At 48.5% G+C, this 22,338-nt stretch overlaps 1 protein-coding gene across 5 annotated transcripts in view; it reads left to right on the top strand.

The window, feature by feature from the left end:
• Positions 1 to 3,062: 3,062 nt before the first annotated feature.
• Positions 3,063 to 22,338, top strand: part of LOC120048786 (ATP-dependent translocase ABCB1-like) — a 47,108-nt gene continuing 27,832 nt past the window's right edge. The window contains exons 1-5 of one of the 5 annotated variants that reach the window (XM_038995005.1): positions 3,063 to 3,236; positions 3,716 to 3,779; positions 3,997 to 4,090; positions 18,212 to 18,368; positions 18,941 to 18,989. In XM_038995005.1, coding sequence (XP_038850933.1) covers positions 3,718 to 3,779; positions 3,997 to 4,090; positions 18,212 to 18,368; positions 18,941 to 18,989 — 362 coding nt within the window. In that variant the 5' untranslated portion in view covers positions 3,063 to 3,236; positions 3,716 to 3,717. Of the gene's footprint in view, positions 3,237 to 3,709; positions 3,780 to 3,996; positions 4,091 to 18,211; positions 18,369 to 18,940; positions 18,990 to 22,338 lie in introns of those variants that run through there. The other 4 variants (XM_038995006.1, XM_038995004.1, XM_038995007.1 and 1 more) reach the window with 4 other exon arrangements.

The raw sequence follows: 22,338 nt of genomic DNA, 5'->3' as shown, positions 1-22,338 counted from the left end.
CCAACAATTCAGAGATAAAAAGGAAGAAAAATTGTATATTGTCTTTGGGATGAATTGGTGTCTGATGTTTTGATAGGGAGGAGGGACCTTATCTGACTGACTGGTAACGGATTCTTAACCTACTTTTGTGAGACACAACCTCGATCTGTCTGTAGATTGACTGAACAAACCTGGATACTTCATATATTCATCCTATAGTAAGACATCAACAACAAGGAAGTTAACCTATCCTAACATGCTTTTTGTCTTAACACCTTTTAACTCATATTTCTCCAGTGCCTATATGTTGTTTTTAGGTCAATCCTTCATTAACCGGTGACATCTTTTTATGTCATCCACTTCTACTGAGTCAGCGTGTGACGGAAACCCAAGAAGTGATGTCACAGTATGACACCCTGTAACGCTCGTCTTCCTCCTCGTCTGAAGAGGAGCAAGGATCGGACCAAAACGCAGCGTGGGTTGAATACATACTTATTTATTATTATAAATGAAGACGGAAAAAACACTTAAACAAACTACAAAATAATAAACGACGTTAACAGACCTGAACTTGAGAACACAAAACATGAATGCACGAACAGGAACAAATGAACGAACGAACGAAACGAAACAGTACCGTGTGGTGAAACAAACACAGACACAGCAACAATCACCCACAAACAAACAGTGAGAAACAGTCTACCTTAATATGGTTCTCAATCAGAGGAAACGTAAAACACCTGCCCCTGATTGAGAACCATATCAGGCTAGTTGAATGAACCCAACATAGAAACACATAACATAGAATGCCCACCCAGCTCACGTCCTGACCAACTAAACAAGACTAAACAAAGGAAATAAGGTCAGGAACGTGACACACACCCTTTTTTATTAGGATATTGTCAATGAGTGACACTTCATGGTTCAACGTGAGAACACAGTGGTAGTTGATTGTATGGCATAAATAACCCAAGAGACTAAAACCTCTGGATTTAACCTCTGATACACCCCTAAAAAAAAAATAAAAAAAATAAAATAAAAAAATAAATAAATAAAAAAAAAACAACCTCTGGATAGGCCTGCAGGTTGAGACTAATGGTAAACATGTGCTTCATCACATCAACAATAAAACAAAGAAGTGGAAGGAAAAGGAGACAAAGATGGAGAGCATATTATGATCGCTGAGCATATAAACCGTGTGTGTGTGTGTGTGTGTGTGTGTGTGTGTGTGTGTGTGTGTGTGTGTGTGTGTGTGTGTGTGTGTGTGTGTGTGTGTGCGTGTGCGTAGAGAAGCTCCTGACTAACGGTACCTTTGGTCCACACACTGGTGTGTGTTTTATTGAATGTTGTATAACAGTAATGTGTTATCTGAATTGGTCTTTGACATGCACATACTCAGGGACAATAACACACACCTGTTCCTTTTAGCCTTTTTAGCCAGCCCAACACGAGGGAAGATGTCTACTGTCACTTCACTGTGTACTGACATTATCTACCAGCCCAACACGAGGGAAGATGTCTACTGTCACTTCACTGTGTACTGACATTATCTACCAGCCCAACACGAGGGAAGATGTCTACTGTCACTTCACTGTGTACTGACATTATCTACCAGCCCAACACGAGGGAAGATGTCTACTGTCCCTTCACTGTGTACTGACATTATCTACCAGTCCAACCATAAATTATATTCAGACAGTCTTGGAGGACAATGGAGATTGGAATCTCAGTAGAGAAATGTTTTCTGGTTTAGCTTGTCATTGAGATATACATTTTTTTTTACTCCATTGTCCTTCAGTAGTTGAATATTTTGTCCGGTGTCCAGTCATTCCAGCTTGATCAATGGCCAAGAAAGGCCAGAGAGATTCTGAGGGGAAGTTAATGGTTTTATCAAAAAGAGCAACTCACTGGCCAGCATACTGTCTGTCTGTGGGTATGTGAACCCTGTACCAATCCCTGATGATGACAATGATTAACAAATGTAGAGAGGTAAATGGCAGTGTGGGAGTCTTTATCCCTTTACAATGCTACACAAGCTGACAGAACTCATTAGAACAGAGTGAACAAGACAAAGCACTAACTCAGACTGGAGGAAAAATAACATCATCAATGTTCATTTATAGTTGAATGAACAAGTTGAGAAAACACATCATTTACATTTACATTTTTGCCAATGTTTTCTCAAGTTGGAGCTAAGTTTGGGCCAAGGTGTTGTTCAGGTAACACTTAGCCCCAAAAGTTGAGTAAACAAAAAAATAGTATGTGGAACCAGTTACTTAATTAGTTGAAACAATAGATTTGTGGGGTTTCTTTTTTTTACAGTGTGTGTTCTCAATGTAATTAATAACAGAAACTGTTTTGGCCTAAAGCTGAACAATTACAAGTAGAGGTAAGGGGCATTGGAGTGTGATAGTAACTCAAACATGTTTTATTTAACTAGGCAAGTCATTTAAGAACATATTCTTATTTACAATGCCTGCCTACACTGGCCAAACACAGACAATGCTGGGCCAATTGTGCACTGCCCTATGGGACTCCCAATCACGGCCGGATGTGATACAGCATGGAATCAAACCAGGGACTGTAGTAGGACTAGCCTCTTGCACTAAGATGCAGTGCCTTTGACCACTGCGCCACTCGGGAGTTTTACTATAGGCTAGTCCTAGATCATTTATAGTCATTGTTCACTCTTGGTTCTAGGCACGTCAATAGATGAAAGAGTCAATAAGATGTTGATTTTGCTGAACTGGTAGGCTCTCCATTCTTTATAAGAGATTGGACATTGGCTATATGGATGCCCACTGTTGGTTCACGATGTTGTGAGAGAGAAAAATAATATCACTTTTGTAGAGTAGCGGTGGTTGTCTCTCAAATAGCGGCAACATGAGATGGGCATGTTCGGTATCTAATGTAATAACAAAGACACACACTCAGCCATTACCCTATAGGTCATTGTGGCCTCCCTTAAAGCAGCTCCTGACGTCGAAGTCAAGGACAGACAGACGTTTGGTGGACATCAGAAGGTGTGATTTGAGCAGGGGCGGCACGCGGCAGTAAATTATGTCACCCCTGTGTAACTATGATATAAGAGAAGCGCTGCTGCCTCCCTTGTTTCTCTATTGGGAGAACGAAACAGAGGTAGACAAAGAGAGGACAGCACCGGAGCTGGGGGGTAAGCACCGAGAGTGGACCAACTATTGTCAAAAATAGAAACGAGGGAAGAGAGAGATCCTGTGCGAGGTGGCGGGAAAGAAGCGGTGAGTTTATCTAACAACCATTATGCATTTTTAATGCGCTCGACCGGATCTTCCGTTACACTTTGTAATGTCAACTGCTTTTTCTAACAGCCTACAAGACAAGTCTAGACTATAGCCTATACTACAAAACTATTTCAAAAGTAGGCTTAATAAATATGAAGTAAACTTCTGGGGCATATTGAGGGTGTTAATTCACTACCCAGTCCAGACCATAGATATAGAATCTCATTCTAGTCCTGTGGTCAAGATATTATGAACCGGAGTCAGTATCATGCAACCAGTTCGTTATCGTTTAAACAATGAATTCACACGCACGCCCATGATGAGTTCAGCCCCTTAAATACTTTATTGCAGGTGTCAAAGTTTGTCTTTCCCCAGACTCTTGAGGACGCTTAAATATCTTACCGTTATACGTCTTTGCGATCTCACCTGTACGGTTGTACCTGTCTGTATTGTGTCCTACATGCCATAAGACCCAGACATGGGCAAGAAGGACGAGATAGACGTGGCCAAAGTCAAGATTGAGCAAAACGGAGACATTGGGTAAATATTTAGGTGCTGAGAATGTTGTCTTTGGGTGTTTGTATTTTGTCAACAATTGTTTCTATAGTCGGTATAACATCGATTTGTATTATTATTCCTTCATTGGAATTACGGTCTAGTTCCTGAGTTAACAAACTCAATAACTTAATAACTTTATCTGCCGTTTTTAAAGTTTAAAGATTATTATATAAAATTGATTTATAAAATGATGTTGTAGATATTCTGTTTCTTCTAGAGAGGATAAAGATGAAGAGAAAAAGGGGGGAAAGGAGAAAGAGCCAAAGATGCCGATGATTGGCGCCATAGCTCTGGTGAGTAGCCGAGACAAACTGTCACATACTTCTCCAGCTTTACACACTGTAGACTATTTATTATCAGGGCCCTGAGGTATTGTGTGTGTGTGTGTGTGTGTGTGTGTGTGTGTGTGTGTGTGTGTGTGTGTGTGTGGTTTTGCGAAGGTGTGTGCATGTGACTGTGTGCCTGCATGTGAACGTGTGCGTGCAACGTGCTTGCATGCGTGTAAAATTGGAACCCAGATCAGACATGAATGTGGAAATAGGGGGGGTTGGGGAGGGGTCTGTTTCCTCTGGTCCCCTGCTGGGCCAGTAGAATAGCTGAAGGTTTAATTTCCTCTGGTCCCCTGCTGGGCCAGTAGAATAGCTGAAGGTTTAATTTCCTCTGGTCCCCTGCTGGGCCAGTAGAATAGCTGAAGGTTGCATTTCCTCTGGTCCCCTGCTGGGCCAGTAGAATAGCTGAAGGTTTAATTTCCTCTGGTCCCCTGCTGGGCCAGTAGAATAGCTGAAGGTTTAATTTCCTCTGGTCCCCTGCTGGGCCAGTAGAATAGCTGAAGGTTTAATTTCCTCTGGTCCCCTGCTGGACCAGTAGAATAGCTGAAGGTTGCATTTCCTCTGGTCCCCTGCTGGGTTGAATTTCCTCTGGCCCCCTGCTGGGCCAGTAGAATAGCTGAAGGTTGTATTTCCTCTGGCCCCCTGCTGGGCCAGTAGAATAGCTGAAGGTTGCATTTCCTCTGGTCCCCTGCTGGGCCAGTAGAATAGCTGAAGGTTGCATTTCCTCTGGTCCCCTACTGGGCCAGTAGAATAGCTGAAGGTTTAATTTCCTCTCGTCCCCTGCTGGACCAGTAGAATAGCAGAAGGTTGCATTTCCTCTGGTCCCCTGCTGGGCCAGTAGAATAGCTGAAGGTTGAATTTCCTCTGGCCCCCTGCTGGGCCAGTAGAATAGCTGAAGGTTGCATTTCCTCTGGTCACCAGCTGGGCCAGTAGAATAGCTGAAGGTTGCATTTCCTCTGGTCCCCTGCTGGGCCAGTAGAATAGCTGAAAGTTGCATTTCCTCTGGTCCCCTGTTGGGTTGAATTTCCTCTGGCCCCCTGCTGGGCCAGTAGAATAGCTGAAGTTTGCATTTCCTCTGGTCCCCTGTTGGGCCAGTAGAATAGCTGAAGGTTGCATTTCCTCTGGTCCCCTGCTGGGCCAGTAGATTAGCTGAAGATTGCATTTCCTCTGGTCCCCTGCTGAGCCAGTAGAATAGCTGAAGGTTGCATTTCCTCTGGTCCCCTGTTGGGCCAGTAGAATAGCTGAAAGTTGCATTTCCTCTGGTCCCCTGTTGGGCCAGTAGAATAGCTGAAAGTTGCATTTCCTCTGGTCCCCTGTTGGGCCAGTAGAATAGCTGAAGGTTGCATTTCCTCTGGTCCCCTGTTGGGCCAGTAGAATAGCTGAAGGTTGAATTTCCTCTGTTCCCCTGCTGGACCAGTAGAATAGCTGAAGGTTGCATTTCCTCTGGTCACCAGCTGGGCCAGTAGAATAGCTGAAGGTTGCATTTCCTCTGGTCCCCTGCTGGGCCAGTAGAATAGCTGAAGGTTGCATTTCCTCTGGTCACCAGCTGGGCCAGTAGAATAGCTGAAGGTTGCATTTCCTCTGGTCCCCTGCTGGGCCAGTAGAATAGCTGAAGGTTTAATTTCCTCTGGACCCCTGCTGGGCCAGTAGAATAGCTGAAGGTTGAATTTCCTCTGGTCCCCTGCTGGGCCAGTAGAATAGCTGAAGGTTGCATTTCCTCTGGTCCCCTGTTGGGCCAGTAGAATAGCTGAAGGTTGAATTTCATCTGGTCCCCTGCTGGGCCAGTAGAATAGCTGAAGGTTGCATTTCCTCTGGTCCCCTGCTGGGCCAGTAGAATAGCTGAAGGTTGCATTTCATCTGGTCCCCTGCTGGGCCAGTAGAATAGCAGAAGGTTGAATTTCATCTGGTCCCCTGCTGGGCCAGTAGAATAGCTGAAGGTTGCATTTCCTCTGGTCCCCTGCTGGGCCAGTAGAATAGCTGAAGGTTGCATTTCATCTGGTCCCCTGCTGGGCCAGTAGAATAGCAGAAGGTTGAAATTCATCTGGTCCCCTGCTGGGCCAGTAGAATAGCTGAAGGTTGCATTTCCTCTGGTCCCCTACTGGGCCAGTAGAATAGCTGAAGGTTGCATTTCATCTGGTCCCCTGCTGGGCCAGTAGAATAGCAGAAGGTTGAATTTCATCTGGTCCCCTGCTGGGCCAGTAGAATAGCTGAAGGTTGCATTTCCTCTGGTCCCCTGCTGGGCCAGTAGAATAGCTGAAGGTTTAGTTTCCTCTGGTCCCCTGCTGGACCAGTAGAATAGCTGAAGGTTGAATTTCCTCTGGTCCCCTGCTGGACCAGTAGAATAGCTGAAGGTTTAATTTCCTCTGGACCCCTGCTGGGCCAGTAGAATAGCTGAAGGTTGCATTTCCTCTGGTCCCCTGCTGGGCCAGTAGAATAGCTGAAGGTTGAATTTCCTCTGGTCACCAGCTGGGCCAGTAGAATAGCTGAAGGTTGCATTTCCTCTGGTCCCCTGCTGGGCCAGTAGAATAGCTGAAGGTTGCATTTCCTCTGGCCCCCTGCTGGGCCAGTAGAATAGCTGAAGGTTGCATTTCCTCTGGTCACCAGCTGGGCCAGTAGAATAGCGGAAGGTTGCATTTCCTCTGGTCCCCTGCTGGGCCAGTAGAATAGCTGAAGATTGCATTTCCTCTGGTCACCAGCTGGGCCAGTAGAATAGCTGAAGGTTGCATTTCCTCTGGTCCCCTGTTGGGCCAGTAGAATAGCTGAAGATTGCATTTCCTCTGGTCACCACCTGGGCCAGTAGAATAGCTGAAGGTTGCATTTCCTCTGGTCACCAGCTGGGCCAGTAGAATAGCTGAAGGTTTAATTTCCTCTGGTCCCCTGCTGGACCAGTAGAATAGCTGAAGGTTGAATTTCCTCTGGCCCCCTGCTGGGCCAGTAGAATAGCTGAAGGTTGCATTTCCTCTGGTCACCAGCTGGGCCAGTAGAATAGCTGAAGGTTGCATTTCCTCTGGTCCCCTGCTGGGCCAGTAGAATAGCTGAAGGTTGCATTTCCTCTGGTCACCAGCTGGGCCAGTAGAATAGCTGAAGGTTGCATTTCCTCTGGTCCCCTGTTGGGCCAGTAGAATAGCTGAAGATTGCATTTCCTCTGGTCACCAGCTGGGCCAGTAGAATAGCTGAAGGTTGCATTTCCTCTGGTCACCAGCTGGGCCAGTAGAATAGCTGAAGGTTGAATTTCCTCTGGCCCCCTGCTGGGCCAGTAGAATAGCTGAAGGTTGCATTTCCTCTGGACCCCTGCTGGGCCAGTAGAATAGCTGAAGGTTGCATTTCCTCTGGTCACCAGCTGGGCCAGTAGAATAGCTGAAGGTTGCATTTCCTCTGGTCCCCTGCTGGGCCAGTAGAATAGCTGAAGTTTGCATTTCCTCTGGTCACCAGCTGGGCCAGTAGAATAGCTGAAGGTTGAATTTCCTCTGGCCCCCTGCTGGGCCAGTAGAATAGCTGAAGGTTGCATTTCCTCTGGTCCCCTGCTGGGCCAGTAGAATAGCTGAAGGTTCTATTTCCTCTGGTCCCCTGCTGGGCCAGTAGAATAGCTGAAGGTTGCATTTCCTCTGGTCCCCTGCTGGGCCAGTAGAATAGCTGAAAGTTGAATTTCCTCTGGTCCCCTGCTGGGCCAGTAGAATAGCTGAAGGTTGCATTTCCTCTGGACCCCTGCTGGGCCAGTAGAATAGCTGAAGGTTGCATTTCCTCTGGTCACCAGCTGGGCCAGTAGAATAGCTGAAGGTTGAATTTCCTCTGGTCCCCTGCTGGGCCAGTAGAATAGCTGAAGGTTGCATTTCCTCTGGTCCCCTGCTGGGCCAGTAGAGTAGCTGAAGGTTGCATTTCCTCTGGTCCCCTGCTGGGCCAGTAGAATAGCTGAAGGTTGCATTTCCTCTGGTCCCCTGCTGGGCCAGTAGAATAGCTGAAAGTTGAATTTCCTCTGGTCCCCTGCTGGGCCAGTAGAATAGCTGAAAGTTGAATTTCCTCTGGTCCCCTGCTGGGCCAGTAGAATAGCTGAAGGTTGCATTTCCTCTGGTCCCCTGTTGGGCCAGTAGAATAGCAGAAGGTTTAATTTCCTCTGGTCCCCTGCTGGGCCAGTAGAATAGCTGAAGGTTGCATTTCCTCTGGTCCCCTGCTGGGCCAGTAGAATAGCTGAAGGTTGCATTTCCTCTGGTCCCCTGCTGGGCCAGTAGAATAGCTGAAGGTTATATTTCCTCTGGTCACCAGCTGGGCCAGTAGAATAGCTGAAGGTTGCATTTCCTCTGGTCCCCTGCTGGGCCAGTAGAATAGCTGAAGGTTTAATTTCCTCTGGTCCCCTGCTGGGCCAGTAGAATAGCTGAAGGTTTAATTTCCTCTGGTCCCCTGCTGGGCCAGTAGAATAGCTGAAGGTTTAATTTCCTCTGGTCCCCTGCTGGACCAGTAGAATAGCTGAAGGTTGCATTTCCTCTGGTCCCCTGCTGGGTTGAATTTCCTCTGGCCCCCTGCTGGGCCAGTAGAATAGCTGAAGGTTGTATTTCCTCTGGCCCCCTGCTGGGCCAGTAGAATAGCTGAAGGTTGCATTTCCTCTGGTCCCCTGCTGGGCCAGTAGAATAGCTGAAGGTTGCATTTCCTCTGGTCCCCTACTGGGCCAGTAGAATAGCTGAAGGTTTAATTTCCTCTCGTCCCCTGCTGGACCAGTAGAATAGCAGAAGGTTGCATTTCCTCTGGTCCCCTGCTGGGCCAGTAGAATAGCTGAAGGTTGAATTTCCTCTGGCCCCCTGCTGGGCCAGTAGAATAGCTGAAGGTTGCATTTCCTCTGGTCACCAGCTGGGCCAGTAGAATAGCTGAAGGTTGCATTTCCTCTGGTCCCCTGCTGGGCCAGTAGAATAGCTGAAAGTTGCATTTCCTCTGGTCCCCTGTTGGGTTGAATTTCCTCTGGCCCCCTGCTGGGCCAGTAGAATAGCTGAAGGTTGCATTTCCTCTGGTCCCCTGTTGGGCCAGTAGAATAGCTGAAGGTTGCATTTCCTCTGGTCCCCTGCTGGGCCAGTAGATTAGCTGAAGATTGCATTTCCTCTGGTCCCCTGCTGAGCCAGTAGAATAGCTGAAGGTTGCATTTCCTCTGGTCCCCTGTTGGGCCAGTAGAATAGCTGAAAGTTGCATTTCCTCTGGTCCCCTGTTGGGCCAGTAGAATAGCTGAAAGTTGCATTTCCTCTGGTCCCCTGTTGGGCCAGTAGAATAGCTGAAGGTTGCATTTCCTCTGGTCCCCTGTTGGGCCAGTAGAATAGCTGAAGGTTGAATTTCCTCTGTTCCCCTGCTGGACCAGTAGAATAGCTGAAGGTTGCATTTCCTCTGGTCACCAGCTGGGCCAGTAGAATAGCTGAAGGTTGCATTTCCTCTGGTCCCCTGCTGGGCCAGTAGAATAGCTGAAGGTTGCATTTCCTCTGGTCACCAGCTGGGCCAGTAGAATAGCTGAAGGTTGCATTTCCTCTGGTCCCCTGCTGGGCCAGTAGAATAGCTGAAGGTTTAATTTCCTCTGGACCCCTGCTGGGCCAGTAGAATAGCTGAAGGTTGAATTTCCTCTGGTCCCCTGCTGGGCCAGTAGAATAGCTGAAGGTTGCATTTCCCCTGGTCCCCTGTTGGGCCAGTAGAATAGCTGAAGGTTGAATTTCATCTGGTCCCCTGCTGGGCCAGTAGAATAGCTGAAGGTTGCATTTCCTCTGGTCCCCTGCTGGGCCAGTAGAATAGCTGAAGGTTGCATTTCATCTGGTCCCCTGCTGGGCCAGTAGAATAGCAGAAGGTTGAATTTCATCTGGTCCCCTGCTGGGCCAGTAGAATAGCTGAAGGTTGCATTTCCTCTGGTCCCCTGCTGGGCCAGTAGAATAGCTGAAGGTTGCATTTCATCTGGTCCCCTGCTGGGCCAGTAGAATAGCAGAAGGTTGAAATTCATCTGGTCCCCTGCTGGGCCAGTAGAATAGCTGAAGGTTGCATTTCCTCTGGTCCCCTACTGGGCCAGTAGAATAGCTGAAGGTTGAATTTCCTCTGGTCCCCTGCTGGACCAGTAGAATAGCTGAAGGTTGCATTTCCTCTGGTCACCAGCTGGGCCAGTAGAATAGCTGAAGGTTGAATTTCCTCTGGTCCCCTGCTGGGCCAGTAGAATAGCTGAAGGTTGCATTTCCTCTGGTCCCCTGCTGGGCCAGTAGAATAGCTGAAGGTTGCATTTCCTCTGGTCCCCTGCTGGGCCAGTAGAATAGCTGAAAGTTGAATTTCCTCTGGTCCCCTGCTGGGCCAGTAGAATAGCTGAAGGTTGCATTTCCTCTGGTCACCAGCTGGGCCAGTAGAATAGCTGAAGGTTGAATTTCCTCTGGTCCCCTGCTGGGCCAGTAGAATAGCTGAAGGTTGCATTTCCTCTGGTCCCCTGCTGGGCCAGTAGAATAGCTGAAGGTTGCATTTCCTCTGGTCCCCTGCTGGGCCAGTAGAATAGCTGAAAGTTGAATTTCCTCTGGTCCCCTGCTGGGCCAGTAGAATAGCTGAAAGTTGAATTTCCTCTGGTCCCCTGCTGGGCCAGTAGAATAGCTGAAGGTTGCATTTCCTCTGGTCCCCTGTTGGGCCAGTAGAATAGCAGAAGGTTTAATTTCCTCTGGTCCCCTGCTGGGCCAGTAGAATAGCTGAAGGTTGCATTTCCTCTGGTCCCCTGCTGGGCCAGTAGAATAGCTGAAGGTTGCATTTCCTCTGGTCCCCTGCTGGGCCAGTAGAATAGCTGAAGGTTATATTTCCTCTGGTCACCAGCTGGGCCAGTAGAATAGCTGAAGGTTGCATTTCCTCTGGTCCCCTGCTGGGCCAGTAGAATAGCTGAAGGTTTAATTTCCTCTGGTCCCCTGCTGGGCCAGTAGAATAGCTGAAGGTTTAATTTCCTCTGGTCCCCTGCTGGGCCAGTAGAATAGCTGAAGGTTTAATTTCCTCTGGTCCCCTGCTGGACCAGTAGAATAGCTGAAGGTTGCATTTCCTCTGGTCCCCTGCTGGGTTGAATTTCCTCTGGCCCCCTGCTGGGCCAGTAGAATAGCTGAAGGTTGTATTTCCTCTGGCCCCCTGCTGGGCCAGTAGAATAGCTGAAGGTTGCATTTCCTCTGGTCCCCTGCTGGGCCAGTAGAATAGCTGAAGGTTGCATTTCCTCTGGTCCCCTACTGGGCCAGTAGAATAGCTGAAGGTTTAATTTCCTCTCGTCCCCTGCTGGACCAGTAGAATAGCAGAAGGTTGCATTTCCTCTGGTCCCCTGCTGGGCCAGTAGAATAGCTGAAGGTTGAATTTCCTCTGGCCCCCTGCTGGGCCAGTAGAATAGCTGAAGGTTGCATTTCCTCTGGTCACCAGCTGGGCCAGTAGAATAGCTGAAGGTTGCATTTCCTCTGGTCCCCTGCTGGGCCAGTAGAATAGCTGAAAGTTGCATTTCCTCTGGTCCCCTGTTGGGTTGAATTTCCTCTGGCCCCCTGCTGGGCCAGTAGAATAGCTGAAGGTTGCATTTCCTCTGGTCCCCTGTTGGGCCAGTAGAATAGCTGAAGGTTGCATTTCCTCTGGTCCCCTGCTGGGCCAGTAGATTAGCTGAAGATTGTATTTCCTCTGGTCCCCTGCTGAGCCAGTAGAATAGCTGAAGGTTGCATTTCCTCTGGTCCCCTGTTGGGCCAGTAGAATAGCTGAAAGTTGCATTTCCTCTGGTCCCCTGTTGGGCCAGTAGAATAGCTGAAAGTTGCATTTCCTCTGGTCCCCTGTTGGGCCAGTAGAATAGCTGAAGGTTGCATTTCCTCTGGTCCCCTGTTGGGCCAGTAGAATAGCTGAAGGTTGAATTTCCTCTGTTCCCCTGCTGGACCAGTAGAATAGCTGAAGGTTGCATTTCCTCTGGTCACCAGCTGGGCCAGTAGAATAGCTGAAGGTTGCATTTCCTCTGGTCCCCTGCTGGGCCAGTAGAATAGCTGAAGGTTGCATTTCCTCTGGTCACCAGCTGGGCCAGTAGAATAGCTGAAGGTTGCATTTCCTCTGGTCCCCTGCTGGGCCAGTAGAATAGCTGAAGGTTTAATTTCCTCTGGACCCCTGCTGGGCCAGTAGAATAGCTGAAGGTTGAATTTCCTCTGGTCCCCTGCTGGGCCAGTAGAATAGCTGAAGGTTGCATTTCCTCTGGTCCCCTGTTGGGCCAGTAGAATAGCTGAAGGTTGAATTTCATCTGGTCCCCTGCTGGGCCAGTAGAATAGCTGAAGGTTGCATTTCCTCTGGTCCCCTGCTGGGCCAGTAGAATAGCTGAAGGTTGCATTTCATCTGGTCCCCTGCTGGGCCAGTAGAATAGCAGAAGGTTGAATTTCATCTGGTCCCCTGCTGGGCCAGTAGAATAGCTGAAGGTTGCATTTCCTCTGGTCCCCTGCTGGGCCAGTAGAATAGCTGAAGGTTGCATTTCATCTGGTCCCCTGCTGGGCCAGTAGAATAGCAGAAGGTTGAAATTCATCTGGTCCCCTGCTGGGCCAGTAGAATAGCTGAAGGTTGCATTTCCTCTGGTCCCCTACTGGGCCAGTAGAATAGCTGAAGGTTGCATTTCATCTGGTCCCCTGCTGGGCCAGTAGAATAGCAGAAGGTTGAATTTCATCTGGTCCCCTGCTGGGCCAGTAGAATAGCTGAAGGTTGCATTTCCTCTGGTCCCCTGCTGGGCCAGTAGAATAGCTGAAGGTTTAGTTTCCTCTGGTCCCCTGCTGGACCAGTAGAATAGCTGAAGGTTGAATTTCCTCTGGTCCCCTGCTGGACCAGTAGAATAGCTGAAGGTTTAATTTCCTCTGGACCCCTGCTGGGCCAGTAGAATAGCTGAAGGTTGCATTTCCTCTGGTCCCCTGCTGGGCCAGTAGAATAGCTGAAGGTTGAATTTCCTCTGGTCACCAGCTGGGCCAGTAGAATAGCTGAAGGTTGCATTTCCTCTGGTCCCCTGCTGGGCCAGTAGAATAGCTGAAGGTTGCATTTCCTCTGGCCCCCTGCTGGGCCAGTAGAATAGCTGAAGGTTGCATTTCCTCTGGTCACCAGCTGGGCCAGTAGAATAGCGGAAGGTTGCATTTCCTCTGGTCCCCTGCTGGGCCAGTAGAATAGCTGAAGATTGCATTTCCTCTGGTCACCAGCTGGGCCAGTAGAATAGCTGAAGGTTGCATTTCCTCTGGTCCCCTGTTGGGCCAGTAGAATAGCTGAAGATTGCATTTCCTCTGGTCACCACCTGGGCCAGTAGAATAGCTGAAGGTTGCATTTCCTCTGGTCACCAGCTGGGCCAGTAGAATAGCTGAAGGTTTAATTTCCTCTGGTCCCCTGCTGGACCAGTAGAATAGCTGAAGGTTGAATTTCCTCTGGCCCCCTGCTGGGCCAGTAGAATAGCTGAAGGTTGCATTTCCTCTGGTCACCAGCTGGGCCAGTAGAATAGCTGAAGGTTGCATTTCCTCTGGTCCCCTGCTGGGCCAGTAGAATAGCTGAAGGTTGCATTTCCTCTGGTCACCAGCTGGGCCAGTAGAATAGCTGAAGGTTGCATTTCCTCTGGTCCCCTGTTGGGCCAGTAGAATAGCTGAAGATTGCATTTCCTCTGGTCACCAGCTGGGCCAGTAGAATAGCTGAAGGTTGCATTTCCTCTGGTCACCAGCTGGGCCAGTAGAATAGCTGAAGGTTGAATTTCCTCTGGCCCCCTGCTGGGCCAGTAGAATAGCTGAAGGTTGCATTTCCTCTGGACCCCTGCTGGGCCAGTAGAATAGCTGAAGGTTGCATTTCCTCTGGTCACCAGCTGGGCCAGTAGAATAGCTGAAGGTTGCATTTCCTCTGGTCCCCTGCTGGGCCAGTAGAATAGCTGAAGTTTGCATTTCCTCTGGTCACCAGCTGGGCCAGTAGAATAGCTGAAGGTTGAATTTCCTCTGGCCCCCTGCTGGGCCAGTAGAATAGCTGAAGGTTGCATTTCCTCTGGTCCCCTGCTGGGCCAGTAGAATAGCTGAAGGTTCTATTTCCTCTGGTCCCCTGCTGGGCCAGTAGAATAGCTGAAGGTTGCATTTCCTCTGGTCCCCTGCTGGGCCAGTAGAATAGCTGAAAGTTGAATTTCCTCTGGTCCCCTGCTGGGCCAGTAGAATAGCTGAAGGTTGCATTTCCTCTGGACCCCTGCTGGGCCAGTAGAATAGCTGAAGGTTGCATTTCCTCTGGTCACCAGCTGGGCCAGTAGAATAGCTGAAGGTTGAATTTCCTCTGGTCCCCTGCTGGGCCAGTAGAATAGCTGAAGGTTGCATTTCCTCTGGTCCCCTGCTGGGCCAGTAGAGTAGCTGAAGGTTGCATTTCCTCTGGTCCCCTGCTGGGCCAGTAGAATAGCTGAAGGTTGCATTTCCTCTGGTCCCCTGCTGGGCCAGTAGAATAGCTGAAAGTTGAATTTCCTCTGGTCCCCTGCTGGGCCAGTAGAATAGCTGAAAGTTGAATTTCCTCTGGTCCCCTGCTGGGCCAGTAGAATAGCTGAAGGTTGCATTTCCTCTGGTCCCCTGTTGGGCCAGTAGAATAGCAGAAGGTTTAATTTCCTCTGGTCCCCTGCTGGGCCAGTAGAATAGCTGAAGGTTGCATTTCCTCTGGTCCCCTGCTGGGCCAGTAGAATAGCTGAAGGTTGCATTTCCTCTGGTCCCCTGCTGGGCCAGTAGAATAGCTGAAGGTTATATTTCCTCTGGTCACCAGCTGGGCCAGTAGAATAGCTGAAGGTTGCATTTCCTCTGGTCCCCTGCTGGGCCAGTAGAATAGCTGAAAGTTGAATTTCCTCTGGTCCCCTGCTGGGCCAGTAGAATAGCTGAAAGTTGAATTTCCTCTGGTCCCCTGCTGGGCCAGTAGAATAGCTGAAGGTTGAATTTCCTCTGGTCCCCTGCTGGGCCAGTAGAATAGCTGAAAGTTGAATTTCCTCTGGTCCCCTGCTGGGCCAGTAGAATAGCTGAAGGTTGCATTTCCTCTGGTCCCCTGTTGGGCCAGTAGAATAGCTGAAAGTTGAATTTCCTCTGGACCCCTGCTGGGCCAGTAGAATAGCTGAAGGTTGCTTTTCCTCTGGTCCCCTGCTGGGCCAGTAGAATAGCTGAAGGTTGCATTTCCTCTGGTCCCCTGTTGGGCCAGTAGAATAGCTGAAGGTTGCATTTCCTCTGGTCCCCTGTTGGGCCAGTAGAATAGCTGAAGGTTTAATTTCCTCTGGTCCCCTGCTGGGCCAGTAGAATAGCTGAAGGTTGCATTTCCTCTGGTCCCCTGCTGGGCCAGTAGAATAGCTGAAGGTTGCATTTCCTCTGGTCCCCTGCTGGGTTGAATTTCCTCTGGCCCCCTGCTGGGCCAGTAGAATAGCTGAAGGTTGCATTTCCTCTGGTCCCCTGTTGGGCCAGTAGAATAGCTGAAGGTTGCATTTCCTCTGGTCCCCTGCTGGGCCAGTAGAATAGCTGAAGGTTGCATTTCCTCTGGTCCCCTGCTGGGCCAGTAGAATAGCTGAAGGTTGCATTTCCTCTGGTCACCAGCTGGGCCAGTAGAATAGCTGAAGGTTGCATTTCCTCTGGTCCCCTGCTGGGCCAGTAGAATAGCTGAAGGTTGCATTTCCTCTGGTCACCAGCTGGGCCAGTAGAATAGCTGAAGGTTGCATTTCCTCTGGTCCCCTGCTGGGCCAGTAGAATAGCTGAAAGTTGCATTTCCTCTGGTCCCCTGTTGGGTTGAATTTCCTCTGGCCCCCTGCTGGGCCAGTAGAATAGCTGAAGGTTGCATTTCCTCTGGTCCCCTGTTGGGCCAGTAGAATAGCTGAAGGTTGCATTTCCTCTGGTCCCCTGCTGGGCCAGTAGATTAGCTGAAGATTGCATTTCCTCTGGTCCCCTGCTGAGCCAGTAGAATAGCTGAAGGTTGCATTTCCTCTGGTCCCCTGTTGGGCCAGTAGAATAGCTGAAAGTTGCATTTCCTCTGGTCCCCTGTTGGGCCAGTAGAATAGCTGAAGGTTGCATTTCCTCTGGTCCCCTGTTGGGCCAGTAGAATAGCTGAAGGTTTAATTTCCTCTGGTCCCCTGCTGGGCCAGTAGAATAGCTGAAGGTTGAATTTCCTCTGTTCCCCTGCTGGACCAGTAGAATAGCTGAAGGTTGCATTTCCTCTGGTCACCAGCTGGGCCAGTAGAATAGCTGAAGGTTGCATTTCCTCTGGTCCCCTGTTGGGCCAGTAGAATAGCTGAAGGTTGCATTTCCTCTGGTCCCCTGTTGGGCCAGTAGAATAGCTGAAGGTTTAATTTCCTCTGGTCCCCTGCTGGGCCAGTAGAATAGCTGAAGGTTGCATTTCCTCTGGTCCCCTGCTGGGCCAGTAGAATAGCTGAAGGTTGCATTTCCTCTGGTCCCCTGCTGGGTTGAATTTCCTCTGGCCCCCTGCTGGGCCAGTAGAATAGCTGAAGGTTGCATTTCCTCTGGTCCCCTGTTGGGCCAGTAGAATAGCTGAAGGTTGCATTTCCTCTGGTCCCCTGCTGGGCCAGTAGAATAGCTGAAGGTTGCATTTCCTCTGGTCCCCTGCTGGGCCAGTAGAATAGCTGAAGGTTGCATTTCCTCTGGTCACCAGCTGGGCCAGTAGAATAGCTGAAGGTTGCATTTCCTCTGGTCCCCTGCTGGGCCAGTAGAATAGCTGAAGGTTGCATTTCCTCTGGTCACCAGCTGGGCCAGTAGAATAGCTGAAGGTTGCATTTCCTCTGGTCCCCTGCTGGGCCAGTAGAATAGCTGAAAGTTGCATTTCCTCTGGTCCCCTGTTGGGTTGAATTTCCTCTGGCCCCCTGCTGGGCCAGTAGAATAGCTGAAGGTTGCATTTCCTCTGGTCCCCTGTTGGGCCAGTAGAATAGCTGAAGGTTGCATTTCCTCTGGTCCCCTGCTGGGCCAGTAGATTAGCTGAAGATTGCATTTCCTCTGGTCCCCTGCTGAGCCAGTAGAATAGCTGAAGGTTGCATTTCCTCTGGTCCCCTGTTGGGCCAGTAGAATAGCTGAAAGTTGCATTTCCTCTGGTCCCCTGTTGGGCCAGTAGAATAGCTGAAGGTTGCATTTCCTCTGGTCCCCTGTTGGGCCAGTAGAATAGCTGAAGGTTTAATTTCCTCTGGTCCCCTGCTGGGCCAGTAGAATAGCTGAAGGTTGAATTTCCTCTGTTCCCCTGCTGGACCAGTAGAATAGCTGAAGGTTGCATTTCCTCTGGTCACCAGCTGGGCCAGTAGAATAGCTGAAGGTTGCATTTCCTCTGGTCCCCTGCTGGGCCAGTAGAATAGCTGAAGGTTGCATTTCCTCTGGTCCCCTGCTGGGCCAGTAGAATAGCTGAAGGTTTAGTTTCCTCTGGTCCCCTGCTGGACCAGTAGAATAGCTGAAGGTTGAATTTCCTCTGGTCCCCTGCTGGACCAGTAGAATAGCTGAAGGTTTAATTTCCTCTGGACCCCTGCTGGGCCAGTAGAATAGCTGAAGGTTGCATTTCCTCTGGTCCCCTGCTGGGCCAGTAGAATAGCTGAAGGTTGAATTTCCTCTGGTCACCAGCTGGGCCAGTAGAATAGCTGAAGGTTGCATTTCCTCTGGTCCCCTGCTGGGCCAGTAGAATAGCTGAAGGTTGCATTTCCTCTGGTCCCCTGCTGGGCCAGTAGAATAGCTGAAGGTTGCATTTCCTCTGGTCACCAGCTGGGCCAGTAGAATAGCTGAAGGTTGCATTTCCTCTGGTCCCCTGCTGGGCCAGTAGAATAGCTGAAGGTTGCATTTCCTCTGGTCCCCTGTTGGGCCAGTAGAATAGCTGAAGGTTAAATTTCCTCTGGTTAGGAGCCTCTACCACTGGAGAAACGTACTGGAGTTCTACATACAAAATGACTCAGAATATTCATTACCTTCATATGTTCTCTTTCTCTCTCTGCGCATCTGTCCATCTCTGTCCCTTTTCCTCTCCACTTATCCTTCCCCCCCTTTAATTCTTTATCCCCTTACCTCTCCCCTGCCCCTTCTCACTCCCTTTCTCTCTTTCCTTCCCAATCTCTCACTTTCCTCATATCCCCACCCTGCCCCTCACTCTCGCTCCTCCTCCCCCATGCCTCTATAGTTCAGGTTTGCTGATGGTTGGGACAGGTTGATGATTGTGCTGGGGACCATCATGGCTATGGTTAATGGAACGGTCCTCCCTCTCATGTGTATCGTCTTTGGGGACATGACTGACAGCTTCATAGGAGACTCCATACAGACACAGAATAACTTCACCAGTGAGTCAGTCCCTACACACACACACACACACACACACACACACACACACACACACACACACACACACACACACACACACACACACACACACACACACACACACACACACACACACACACACACACACACACACTCTTAAAGGACAACGCCAACACTTTTCAACCTCATTTTCATCTCCAACACAATACCAGTGCCTACATGTGAAAACGACGCATTTCTAAAAAAAAATAGGAAAAAATATAAAGTTAAATAGTTATACCTGATGACATCATAAAAAGATAAAACATTAAAAAAACAGTGATTTTCAAACAATATGAGATTTGAGGTGATGCGGGGACCAAGAAAATACCCTCTGGCTAGAAACTCATTGCAGGTTTTGAAAATCACTGTTTTTTGTCACAGATAACTATTTTTTTAGTACCTTTCTTCTTGTCTTTTTAACCACAGATCATAGAAACAGGCTGTTTTCACATATAGACACTGGTTTGGTGTTGGAGATAATGAACATGAGGTTGAAAAGTGGTGGAATTGCCCTTTAACTGTCTAACTGTCACATCTTTTCCTGCTCTAGACATCACGTTCCCTGTTTCCAACACCACTCTGGGAGAGGAGATGACGGGGTGAGGCTAAGACTCAATGATATTTCACTTTACCAAGAAGGGAGTAGTTCCTGATCTTTGACCGGATTTATTTCAGAGGCTCCGTATCCGTGAGTCCGCAAATTCTCACAGTATCTCACGGGAACTTGGACTTAATCTATTTTCATAACCTAGACAGGGTGAACTGCATAGTTAAAGGGCAATTCCACCACTTTTCAACCTCCTATTCATTATCTCCAGCACCATAACAGTGTCTACATGCGGAAAGTATTCAGACCCGTTGACTTTTTCCACATTTTGTTACAGGCTTATTCTAAAATTGATTAAATAGTTTTTTTCCTCTCATCAGTCTACACACAATACCCCATAAGGACAAAGAAAAAAATAGTTTTTAGAAATGTTTGCTAATTTATTTAAAAAATTCAACTGAAATATCACATTCACATTAGTATTCAGACCATTTACTCAGTACTTTGTTGAAGCACCTTTGAAAATTATTACAGCTTCAAGTCTTCTTGGGTATGACGTTACAAGCTTGGGGAATTTCTCCCATTCTTCTCTGCAGATACTCTAAAGCTCTGTCAGATTGGATGGGGAGCGTTGCGGAAGAGCTATTTTCAGGTCTCTCCAGAGACGTTTGATCGGGTTCAAGTCCGGGCTCTGACTTGGCCACTCAAGGACATTCAGAGACTTGTCCCGAAGCCACTCCTGCGTTGTCTAGGCTGTGTGCTTAGGGTCGTTGTCATGTTGGAAGGGGAATCTTCGCCCCAGTCTGAGGTCCTGAGCGCTCTGGAGCAGTTTTTCATCAAGGATCTCTCTGTAATTTGCTCCGTCATCTTTGCCTCAATCCTGACTAGTCTCCCAGTCCCTGCTGCTGAAAAACATCCCCACAGCATGATGCTGCCACCACCATGCTTCACCGTAGGGATGGTGCCAGCTTTCCTCCAGACGTGACGCTTGGCATTCAGGCCAAAGAGTTCAATCTTGGTTACATCAAATCAAATTTAATTTGTCACATACACTGAATATGTACATGTAGGTAGAGTTATTAAAGTGACTATGCATAGATAATAACAGAGAGTAGCAACAGCATAGAGTGAGGGGAGGGGGTAATGCAAATAGTCTGGGTAGCCATCTGATTAGCTGTTCAGGAGTCTTATGGCTTGGTGGTAGAAGCTGTTTAGAAGCCTCTTGGACCGAGACTTGGCGCTCCAGTACCGCTTGCCGTGCAGTAGCAGAGAGAACAGTCTATGACTAGGGTGGCTGGAGTCTTTGACAATTTTTAGGGCCTTCCTCTGACACCGCCTGGTGTAGACTGGGACTTACGAAAGCTAAGGCTAGCTAATTCCAAAAAGTTTTGGGACACTGTAAAGTCCATGGAGAATAAGAGCACCTCCTCCCAGCTGCCCACTGAACTGAGGCTAGGAAACACTGTCACCACCGATAAATCTACGATAAACGATCATTTCAATAAGCATTTTTCTACGGCTGGCCATGCTTTCCACCTGGCTACCCCTACCCTGGCCAACAGCTCTGCACCTCCTGCAGCAACTTGCCCAAGACCCCCCCCCCCCCTTGCTTCTCCTTCACCCAAATCCAGACAGCTGATGTTCTGAAGGAGCTGCAAAATCTGGATCCCTACAAATTAGCTGGGCTAGACATTCTGGACCCTCTCTTTCTAAAATTATTCGCAGAAATTGTTGCAACCCCTATTACTAGCCTCTTCAACCTCTCTTTTGTATCGTCTGAGATCCCCAAAGATTGGAAAGCTGCCACGGTCATCCCCCTCTTCAAAGGTGGAGACACTCTAGACCCAAACTGTTATAGATCTATATCCATCCTGCCCTGCCTTTCTAAAATCTTCGAAAGCCAAGTTAACAAACAGACCACCAACCATTTTGAATGCCACCATACCTTCACCACTATGCAATCTGGTTTCTGAGCTGGTCATGGGTGATCCTCAGCCACGCTCAAGGTCCTAAACGATATCATAACCGCCATTGATAAAAGACAGCCGTCTTCATCGACCTGGCCAAGACTTTCGACTCTGTCAATCATCGCATTCTTATCGGCAGACTCAATAGCCTTGGTTTCTCAAATGACTGCCTCACCTGGTTCACCAACTACTTCTCAGATAGAGTTCAGTGTGTCAAATCGGAGGGCCTGTTGTCCGGACCTCTGACAGTCTCTATGGTGGTGCCACAGGGTTCAATTCTCGGGCCGACTCTTTTCTCTGTATATATCAATGATGTCGCTCTTGCTGCTGGTGATTCTCTGATCCACCTCTATGCAGACGACACCATTCTGTATACATCTGGCCCTTCTTTGGACACTGTGTTAACAAACCTCTAAACGAGCTTAAATACCATACAACACTCCTTCCGTGGCCTCCAACTGCTTTTAAATGCTAGTAAAACTAAATGCATGCTCTTCAACCGATTGCTGCCCGCACCCACCCACCCGACTAGCATCACTACTCTGGACGGTTCTGACTTAGAATATGTGGACAACTACAAATACCTAGGTGTCTGGTTAGACTGTAAACTCTCCTTCCAGACTCATATTAAGCATCTCCAATCCAAAGTTAAATCTAGAATCGGCTTCATATTTCGCAAACAAAGCATCCTTCACTCATGCTGCCAAACATACCCTCGTAAAACTGACTATCCTACCGATCCTTGACTTCGGGGATGTCATTTACAAAATATCCTCCAACACTCTACTCAGCAACCTGGATGTAGTCTATCACAGTGCCATCCGTTTTGTCACCAACGCCCCAAATACTACCCACCACTGAGACCTGTATTCTCTCGTTGGCTGGCCCTTGCTACATATTCGTCGCCAAACCCACTGGCTCCAGGTCATCTACAAGTCTTTGCTAGGTAAAGCCCTGCCTTATCTCAGCTCACTGGTCACCATAGCAACACCCACCCGTAGCACACGCTCCAGCAGGTATATTTCGCTGGTCATCCCCAAAGCCAACACTTCCTTTGGCTGCCTTTCCTTCCAGTTCTCTGCTGCCAATGACTGGAACGAATTGCAAAAATCACTGAAGCTGGAGGCTTATATCTCCTTCTCTAACTTTAAGCATCAGCTTACCGATCACTGTACCTGTACACAGCCAATCTGTAAATAGCACACCCAACTACCACACCCACTATCATCCCCATATTGTTATTTATCTTCTTGCTCTTTTGCACCCCAGTATCTATACTTGCACATCATCATCTGCACATTTATCACTCTAGTGTTAATGCTAAATTGTAATTATTTCGCCTCTATAGCCTATTTATTGCCTTACCTCCCTAATCTTCTACATTCGCACACACTGTACATAGATTTTTCTATTGTGTTATTGACTGTATGTTTG

Source organism: Salvelinus namaycush, chromosome 5 (assembly GCF_016432855.1).
Source record: "Salvelinus namaycush isolate Seneca chromosome 5, SaNama_1.0, whole genome shotgun sequence".
Taxonomy (NCBI): domain Eukaryota; kingdom Metazoa; phylum Chordata; class Actinopteri; order Salmoniformes; family Salmonidae; genus Salvelinus; species Salvelinus namaycush.
Note: the sequence above shows the minus strand (reverse complement) of the source record. Positions and strands in the feature narration are given on the sequence as shown.